The 9,909-nt window shown below is 37.8% G+C and overlaps 1 protein-coding gene across 1 annotated transcript; it reads right to left on the bottom strand.

Moving 5' to 3' along the window:
* Positions 1 to 6,346: 6,346 nt before the first annotated feature.
* Positions 6,347 to 6,938, bottom strand: LOC118741510 (dynein heavy chain 12, axonemal-like). The gene is made up of 3 exons (XM_036473509.1): positions 6,918 to 6,938; positions 6,806 to 6,823; positions 6,347 to 6,724 (listed from the first exon to the last, which is right to left on the bottom strand). Exons 1-3 carry the CDS (start codon positions 6,936 to 6,938, stop codon positions 6,347 to 6,349), a joined length of 417 nt encoding a protein of 138 aa, XP_036329402.1.
* Positions 6,939 to 9,909: the final 2,971 nt, after the last annotated feature.

Raw genomic sequence — 9,909 nt, 5'->3', positions numbered from 1 at the left:
ACTCAAATTTATTATGTATCCTGATGTGACTTCACTTGATGAACTGAGCCATGGGCGTAGCCAGAACGAAATTTAAGGGGGGCCATACACAAAAAATCAAAACCAATAACTTACTAAAAAATTGTTTATTATAGTTTAAAATTATTGTAACCAATAGAGGTAAATATGTTGTACAAAAAAACAAATAAACAGAAGTTCACAAAAGTTGATATGAAACTATTCGTCGATTTAAATTATGTTACATTTTTACTGAGCATGATTATTTTACGAAGAGGAAGCATCGAAAGCCTAACCCCGTCAGTGTGAGACTTTAACCCAAACTAAACTTCCTACCGTCATGTACCGTTCCCCTCCTGGTACCACCGTCAAGGATTTCGTCGGGATTATAACACTGTGTGACTGATAAGGTTATAGATCTATTCTCTTCTTCTTATTTGGCACTGTAACCGGCAAAGCAACTGACGCCAATTGGAAATTCCAAGTGAAGCCAGAATACTTTCAGAGGTGAGGCGTCGGTGTCCATTCGAACGACATGGTCAAGCCAGTTGAGCCGCTGTATTTTAATTCGCCATATACTAGCAAGGGCATGAAGAGTGACTTATGGTGTGGTTTTCGTACGTCGAGAGAGGACTTTACTCCTGAATTGCCTACTCAGTCCAAAGCAGTACTTGTTGGCAAGAGCGATTCTGCGTTGGATTTCCATGCTGACATTATTATCGGTGTTAATGATGGCTCCCAAGTAAACGAAATTCTCTACTTTCTCGAAATTATAACTGTCAAAAGTGACGTGGGTGCCAAGCCGCGAATGTGCTGATTGTTTGTTTGATGACACGAGATACTTCGTCTTGTCCTCGTTTACCACCAGGCCCATTCGCTTTGCTTCCTTGTCCAACTTGGAAAAGCCAGGACTGGCTTCGCGGTTTTTCTTACCGATGATGTCAGTGTCATCGGCATAAGCCAGCAATTGTACGCTGTTGTAGTAAATTGTTCCTGAGCGGTTCAGTTCTGCAGACTTTATTATCTTCTCCAACATCAGATTAAAGAAGTCACATGAAAGAGAGTCGCCCTGTCTGAAACCCCGTCTGGTGGCGAACGGCAACAGAGCAGAGCTGCTTGTATTGCTCAACGTTATTTTTCACAGCCGTACGAGTTTTGAGGGCATGCCAAATTCAGACATAGCGGCATATAGGAAACTCCTTTTAGTGTTGTCGAAAGCGGCTTTAAAGTCGACAAATAGGTGGTGAGTGCCGATCCTTTCCTCGCTGGTATTTTCCAAGATCCGGCGTATTGTGAATACCTGGTCTATGGTAGATTTGCCAGGTCTAAAGCCACACTGATAAGGCCCAATCACTTCACTGACGGTGGTATTCGGTCTTAACACAATAAATTCGATAATATCTTGCAACCTATGTTTAGAAGGCTGATCCCGCGGAAGTTGGCACGCATGGTGGGGTCGCCTTTCTTGTGGATTGGACAGAGCGCACATGTATTCCAGTCGTCGGGCATGCACCTTATTACTTCCTTGCCATTGTAATTAAATAGCTCAGCTGACAGGCCGTCAGCTCAAGCAGCTTTGGCACTTTTCGTCATAGTCAGGCGCTGGGATATCGACTCCATCGACTGGGACCTCGGGTTCGTCTTCTACACTTCTTTCAGTGCTTCTGCCACTCAAAAGGGTCGAAAAGTGTTCCCTCCATAATCTGAGTACGTTCTGGACATCGGTCACTAGGTCGCCATGGTTGTTCCTACAAGAGTCTTGAAACCTTCCGTAAGTCGCTCAACTCTCTGCCAAAAATTTCGGGTGTTTTTTCTGTCGGCCAGCATTTCAAGCATTGTCTTACACTCCTCATCGTACCAGTAATGAGCGGGAAATGTTGCTCCACTGAACTCGCAAGGTTTGTTGAAAAGTGCTCTCTCACAGCAGGTGTGAGGGTCGAGCGCCGAATCCATTGGCCGTCTGTTTTGATTGCAGCTTTTCGACGTTGAACTTTCCTTGGATTGTTGGGGGTTTGCTGCTCCGAGGTTGGATCGTATAGTGAATGCATCAATATAGTAGTGACGGTCGACGTTTGGCCCTCGGAGTGTACGTATGTACATCTAAAACGTGAAAACATGGTTTCCCGTTTTTCGATGTGGAGACATCCATGTAGCTTGATGGATCTATTTATGCTAGAACCCAGTAATACATACTGCCAAGTTTCGGGCCCCGGCGAAATCGATCACCCTCAGCTAATATGTACGCTCTAAGCAAACAAAGCCTTGGATGCCTCGTCCCTCTCTTCCATCGGAGCATTGGCACATATGAATGAGATGTTGAAGAATCTCGCTTTGATGCGGATTGTGGCTAGACTTTCGTCCACTAGAGTGAACGCCGATCTCTCTCCCACCACAAATCCAACACCGAATTGCACTCCTTTACGTGGCAACTGTAGTAGACGTCGCAAGGCTCCACGCTTACCTTCCTCGCCCCGTCCATCGCATTTCGTGGATGGCGGTGATGTCAGCCTCTATTTTCCCTAGGACATCAACCAGCCGGGCAGAGGCACCATCCCGATTAAGGGTTCGGATATTCCAAGCGCATACCCTAAAATCATAGTCCTTCCTATGTTTGCCGTGATCGTCATCAAAAGAAGGGGGTGACATCCGAGGCATGTATTTTTTTTTCATTGGGCAGGGTTTTAACGTGGCGGGACCCAAACCCAGCGCACGTGGGCCACTCCCAGTTGAATGGCAGTCAAAAGCTTTGCAGTACTGGGAAATGTGTGTGGGCAAAAGCGAATATCTCAACTAAACCCTGATGTATTTTTTAAATTCATAGCTCTACATACCTGTATAGTAAATCAAATAGCCGGACCAGACGTTATTCAAAATATAAAATGTAAAGAAATAAACTTTTTTTCGTATACTCTGTAATATTCCTCCGCAATTTTGTAAGGTAAACTAATAATTTATAATCATTGCTTTGCAGCGAAATATCTTCTCTTAAATTATATACATAGGTACGTATAAATATGAGGATGTATTGAACATTTTGAGTATGCAGATTTTTATGCTGGTATATTCATTTATGCTAAATAAAGGGCCCTCCCCCTGCCCCTACCTGGCTACGCCCATGAACTGAGCTCAATAACAATATTAAAATAAAATGTTAATAAGCCACAATAATGAGCAACAATAAGCAAATGAACTTGTTTAAATTTGCTAATACTAACAGCCAATTTCACGAAAGCAATTTAAGTGAAAGATTTTAATTCTTTGAATTTCATATCGAAATTTACAAAAAATAAAAACTAACTTGGAATTTAATTCCAGACATTTTAGAAGTCTGTATAAGCTGTCACAAGGTACACAGAGACATTTAAGAGACGCTTAATTCGTTTTTTTTTTTAATTTTTTCACCTATGTCTCCACGAATGGTGATAAGTCATGACTTCTGTTTGGCACGTCATGGCTACATAGAATAATTCTTTGGAAATAATGGCGCGTTTATGTATAAAGGTTCGCCGGCCCTGGTCTAAAGCTTTCTTAATATCCACCCACGTCTCTGAAAGAAGTAGAAAATTCCGATGATGCTATTCTGTCTAATTAAAGATCCCGTACGGGAGCGCGAAACTTTGGGAATGAATAGGGCCACCCTTTACTTGCAATATAAAATCATATAATACTTTTTAAATTGTTTCAAGTCGATTCAGATGCAGCCTTTGAAATTCAGCCTGCAATTCAATTGTGCTCTCCGCCCATTATACAATTTTCTATAATCTTTTTTTTTTTTTTTTTTTTGAAACAAGATGTAGCCCTTGAATCGATGTTACTCATGATAAGGCGACGTACAGGAGCTGTTGAGCAGAATAAGTGATTTAGCAGCTCTTTTTTAATTCGAGAAAGGCTTTAAGTTGTGCTCTTATTTCAATCTACTGATTTTTTCATTTCATCCCAAATTTGACCTCTGAATAAAACTTTTATGATTTTCGAAGTTTTGCAGGTGCCCGTGCATAGTCTCAAAATTATATCCTAGGTTATTTGGGAATGAACAGTATATCATGTTGGATATAATTTTGAGACTATGCACGGGCATCCCTTGACCTTGACTTGATTCCAACAAGCGAATGCTTGGCGTGTTTGGCAGAGCTTCTCTTCCCATTCGTGCTCTGCTTTTTTATGGCAGAAATATTCATGGAGGTTTGCCATTGTCTGCCGGGGGGACAGCTTCTTGAAAAAAACTTCTGTCGATGTTGCTAGAACCACAAAATAAATCAGGGATCTCCCGGGCGGCAGTAGGCACCTTTAAGCACCCGGCTACAGCAAGAGCACTACTCAAAACCGAAATAAGACAGAAAAAATGCAATCAAGTATTAAAAAAAAAGACCAAGCAAAAACTCTTTACTGGTTTTTATTTGTTTTAATTTTGATAAAAAAAAAAAACTACTAATTTTTCTTTTTTTTTCTACCGGACAGCTATCTTTACTGTTTATAGTTTTATTTAATTTTTTGGTCATGACTTCATACCAGGCTAAGTATTTCCACTGCATAAAAACTATGCAAAATAAACCCCGTTTATCGGGTTTTTTGAGTAACACGAAAACCGGTTTTGGAAAAGGCGAATAATGGAATACTACATATGTACATGGGTAAAGCTGGGATCCCACGATTGCCGCAATACACCAATTATTGCCTCATTTTATGCCCCAATCGTGTGATTTCACAATACATTGACTCATGCGGCAATAGAGGCCGCTATTGTGCTTACTGTGCCCAATCAAATACGGCCCGTGTGCGGCAATCGTGTGATAGCTCGATTGGCAATCATGGGGCAATGAAAATTTCAAAATTGCGGCAATATTTATTGTATTCTTGTGCGGCAATTGAAGTGAACAATACACATCAATATTTAGGCTGTTTATTAATAATTTACTTTTTTGCTTCCTTATGTGTCCAAAAATCACTGAAATTAATATCCTTGTTTTCGGAAGCAACATAACTTTTAATTTAATTTGTAGTGAAATTATAATTTTTCTTGAAGTCCGATAACGGAATCTTTGCCGCGATATATACCACCACAAGCAAAACTCATACGAGAAGAATACGAAAGGTATTTTATGTCACCAAATGGCGGACTGCCATGACAGTATAAATTTATTAATAAAAAAAAAAACTTAAAAGTTCAATACAGCCCACGACAAAGCAGTAGAACCTCAACATTTTGACCAGTCTTGACTATTTTTCTTCTACTTATTTAATCTTCATTATTTTCGTATAAAAGTATAGCTCATTGTCTAACAAAAACTTCATAAATCCAAATTGCAAGCTTTATACAAAAATTATAAAAATTTCTTAAACTTTTGAACACAATCCCACGGTTTATAATTTGGATTTCTAGAAAAAAATGGTTATTTAGTTTTGTAGCTCATTTAAATTTAGTACAATAAGGTGGAGGTTTGAAGTTGCTAAAAGATCCTGTTGATTTTTTATAATTTTTTTAGCTGACGGTGTTATGCACTTTCTTCTCTGTAAATTACTTTGTAAACTGCAAAACAAAATTTTTTCTAGAAACCCAAATTAAAAACCATTGAATTGTGATCAAAATTTTAAGAAATGTTTACAAATTTTGTATAAAGCTTGGAATTTAGACTTAAGTGGTTTTTACTAGACAATGAGCTATGGTTTTATAGGAAAAAATTAACATTAAACAACAGAAGAAAAAAGTCAAGACTGATCAAAATGTTAAGGTGCTATCTTTTGTTGCGAGCTGTACATATAATTATAAAATTTAATTCCAAACATAAATTATGTAAATTCGCAGCTTTCATTTAAACAAACACCTCTACGTAACAAAATTAAAAAGAAAACTGTTGCAACTTGAACTCCACATAGCACGTTGCAGTTATCGTCGAAAAATAAAAAAACTATACAATCAAACTTCTAAATAAATGCGTGAGTTTTCGTTGGGCACAAGTTTTTGCTTCTTTGCTTTCAAACAACAACAAATTTGCACTAAATGAGCCCGCAATATACAAAGCAGATGCAATTGATTTATTTTTTTATTAAGAATACGCCATTTTTACACAACAGAGAAAAAAACAGAATTTAGAGGTCAGCACAACACTTTATGGTCACAATTGCCGCATGCTCGAACAATCGTGTGATAAGTTTGGGGCAATTATTGTCACTATATTGCTTTTCGCCAACTTACGGCAATGAGAATTGTATAAAAAGAGGCAACCGTGTGACTGTACAGAATTTCATTGGGACAATTTTTTTATTGTGCTCCAATACAGCACAATAAAAATTGTTCCAGATTGGTCCATTTGCGGCAATCGTGGGATCTCAGCTTTAGATTTTTTATTTTTTACTTACCCTTAATCGCTTTACGTAATGTAATCAGACTGGACCGAATGGTGCTTAGTAGAACATTGAAACGTGTCATCTCCTGCACAAGTACCGTATTCATGCTCTGATGATAGCTCGTGGGATAGCGAGCAATTGCAGCATCGCGATCAAAATCCTTAGGTAGTCTATTCAAAATGTCGGTGGCGACATTGGTCACCACTTCTTCCGGTGTTAGAGCTTTTGTGTCCCCTTCTGCATCGCCTACTGATGACGTGCTAGTGTCCTTAAGGAAAAAAGGAGGAATGTAAGGTTGGGTTGGGACTGTAGGTAGGAAAAGGTTCTCAGGGAAACGTTTGGATAAGGTCTCAATATAAAAAGAATGGGATTTTTCTAACATCTATACAGATAAAAATAGAGGAAAATGTTTTACATTTCAGAACGGAAACCAAAATAGAATTTAAAATAGTTATAGACTTACCCGGCGTACATAGAAGTCCTGTTTAAAAACAAAAACCAATTATGAAAAAATGGCATTATTAAAACACTTTCAAATTTGTATATATATGTAATTAGCAAATACGCTAACTTACCGAACGGTCCTGTGAATGCATTGTTGTTTTATATAAAGAAAGCATTGATTAATTTGAAGCCATAAAACACTAACAACAAATAACTACACATGAACTGACTACTGCAAAATCTAACGAAATTTTCCTTTCTACGAAAAATTTTTACTTTCTCATTGCTCTCTTTGCATAAATACTAAGAAGGGGGCAATATACTAAGAAGTGGGCAATAAAAAGAGAACATATTTTGAAGAAAAGAGAACGCTATAAGTCTTAGTTCTTACTTTTAAGTAGAGCCTTCGATTTCGCGAGATTGCTCGAGAAACAATTTCTGGCGAGGAACGCTATGTCACGAGATTCTCGTGTATCGAAAACCTCGGTATACTCGTGAGCTTTTCGATGCCCAACTTAAAGGTCTGATTATGCATACCTCGCATAACTTCGCACAACTTCTTACAATGTAACACAACTTTGCAAACCTTAAGGCTGATTATGCTTCGCATGCAACAAATTTATCAGTACTACCAACCTTATACATCGACGCAATAGGGTTATTTGACATAATTTTCAAAGGAATACCTGCCAAAATATTTTAATAAAATATGTATGTTTTTCTTAAAAATACGTAATTGATTTGATTTTTAATTTTATATAGTTAGGTTTAAGGACAACTGCCAAAAGTGAAATAAAAGATATGTATTGATATTATATTTAATTAATTTATTTCATATAAAACGATATTCTATATATATAAAATAATAGCCGTTTTCGTTGTTCTGAGTTAACTCAAAAACTACTGCATAGATTTCAGTAAAGTTTTCAGAGGTCATACCTTGCATATATGGTCCTATTTTAGGCTACCAGAAAACTCGCTGGGTGGCGCTGGGGTCCAGTTGTTTATAAAAGTCGTATTTATGAACCGATTTCGTTGAAAATTAAACTGTATACTACCTTCATTATGAGAAATACATATGCGAAAAATAGATCCGCTAGATGGCCCTGGAGACGAGTTATTTATAAAAATCGTATTTATTCACCGATTTCTTTTCAATTAAAAAAGTAAGCTACCAGCATGAAGATTAATACGTTTACCAAAAATAGATCTGCTAGGTGGCGCGGGAGTCGGGTTATTTATAAAAGTCATATTTATGAACCGATTTCGTTCAAATTCAAAGTATAAGCTACCTGCATGATGAAAAAAGCATTTGCGAACAACGAACCCGATAAAAGTCCTATTTATGAACTGATTTTGTTAATGCAAATTCGAAACGTTTATTTCTTTCATGATATTTTTTTTTTCATTCGAAACATACTTATATGTACATACATTCATAAAATGATAGCACTTATCGTTGTTCGGACTACACTCAAAAACCAGTCAAATTGTCGGAGGTTATACCTTGCATATATGGTCCTATTATAGCCAACTAGACAACACGCTGGTGGTGCTGGAGCAGAGTTTCTTATAAAAGTCTTATTTATTAATCGATTTCGTTCGAATTCGTAAAGTGAGCTACATGTATGATGAAAAATTCGTTTCCAAAAAATGAACCCGCTATATTTTATAAAATCTGATTCAAATTCATAATGCGTATTTACTTCATGAAAAGCAGTGGTTTTGCAGAAAAGGGACGTAATGGATTGCGCTGCCGCCGAAATATATAGAAACCAACACGGGGTTTGGTCTGCTTTAAGCCTATATTCATCTTAGATGAATTTACCTTTCATATGGCTAAATTTAGGATTCGTGTACGTATGCATGTAAAGACCACAACATTGTGTAAGCGCACATTTGTCTGACGCCCTCATACAACCTAAATGTGATCTTGCTCCTATCTCCGATTGACGAAATTGCTCGGCAAATTGATAAGGAAAGATTCGACCACATCCGTAAAAAAAAGGAACCCGGTAGGTATATCAATGGCTTCATTTGAACGATATTTAAGAGATCACACGACTCATTTAGTCAATGTACGTGAAAACTTTTCATCCTGTGGGGGCGAGTATTTTTGACCCTCCTATAACTGAAAACGTTCATCTGTGCTCTTTAGTTTCCTTATAAGGACTTTTATTGGCTTACATGGTTTACGGATCAATGTTGAAGTTGCAAGATCATAGAAGAATATTACGCACACTTGGCAGAGACCTCACAGGTACAAATAAGACCATCGGTAAAACTCATGACATCGAAAGGGATTAGAATTCCATGTGCTATCACAGCGCCACTATTATTGGCCTATGTGTGAGGGGCTTCTGCTCTTTATTCGTTTCAATTGAAATTATAAAATTTTACTTTACAGATCGATTTTGCTTTTACACGCTATTTTTGTATTGGCCAACGCAAAAGATCTTATTAGGCGCCGGGAAGCAAGCGGGCATTGGCTAGTTTTAATATAAAATGAAAATTTGGAATAAAAAATTAAGAGTTAGTGGTTCATTAATAGGATTTAATGAACATTAAAGTTACGTGAAGAAAATCATTAATTAACTCTTTAACGAATGATTATGAAATTTTTTGTTTTCAATAAATATCAATTTCGCTAACGATTCTTTAACAGTGAGCAGAGCACTGGGGTGCCATTCGAGAGATCCGCAACTGGGGCCATACTTAAATTTTTCATTTACAAATGAGCCCCTATCTTTTAACTCTGAGAGGAAACATTACTTAACAGGTTTAGCGATCATTATTTTACTGCCCGTTAGAGCTAATTTAATGAACGTTTCTGAGTCGGTCGCTGTGTGGTAGTTGTAAGTGCGCGCTTTCACTCATCAGAATCTGGGTTCAAGCCCTGGAAAAAGCAATATCGCAAAAAATATAGAAAAACGTTTTTTTCTTAACGGCGGTCGTCCCTCGGCAGGAAATGGCAAACCTCCGAGTGTATTTCTGCCTTGAAAAACAGCTTCTCATAAAAATACAATCGCCGTTCGGAGTCGGCGTAAAACTGTGTGACAACACAAAGGCGCACGCCACAAGTCGGAGGAGAAGCTCGGAGAAACGCTAAAATATGTGTAAGCG

Source organism: Rhagoletis pomonella, unplaced genomic scaffold (assembly GCF_013731165.1).
Source record: "Rhagoletis pomonella isolate Grant_MI unplaced genomic scaffold, Rhpom_1.0 Rhpom_scaffold_00006, whole genome shotgun sequence".
Lineage (NCBI taxonomy): Eukaryota > Metazoa > Arthropoda > Insecta > Diptera > Tephritidae > Rhagoletis > Rhagoletis pomonella.
Note: the sequence above shows the minus strand (reverse complement) of the source record. Positions and strands in the feature narration are given on the sequence as shown.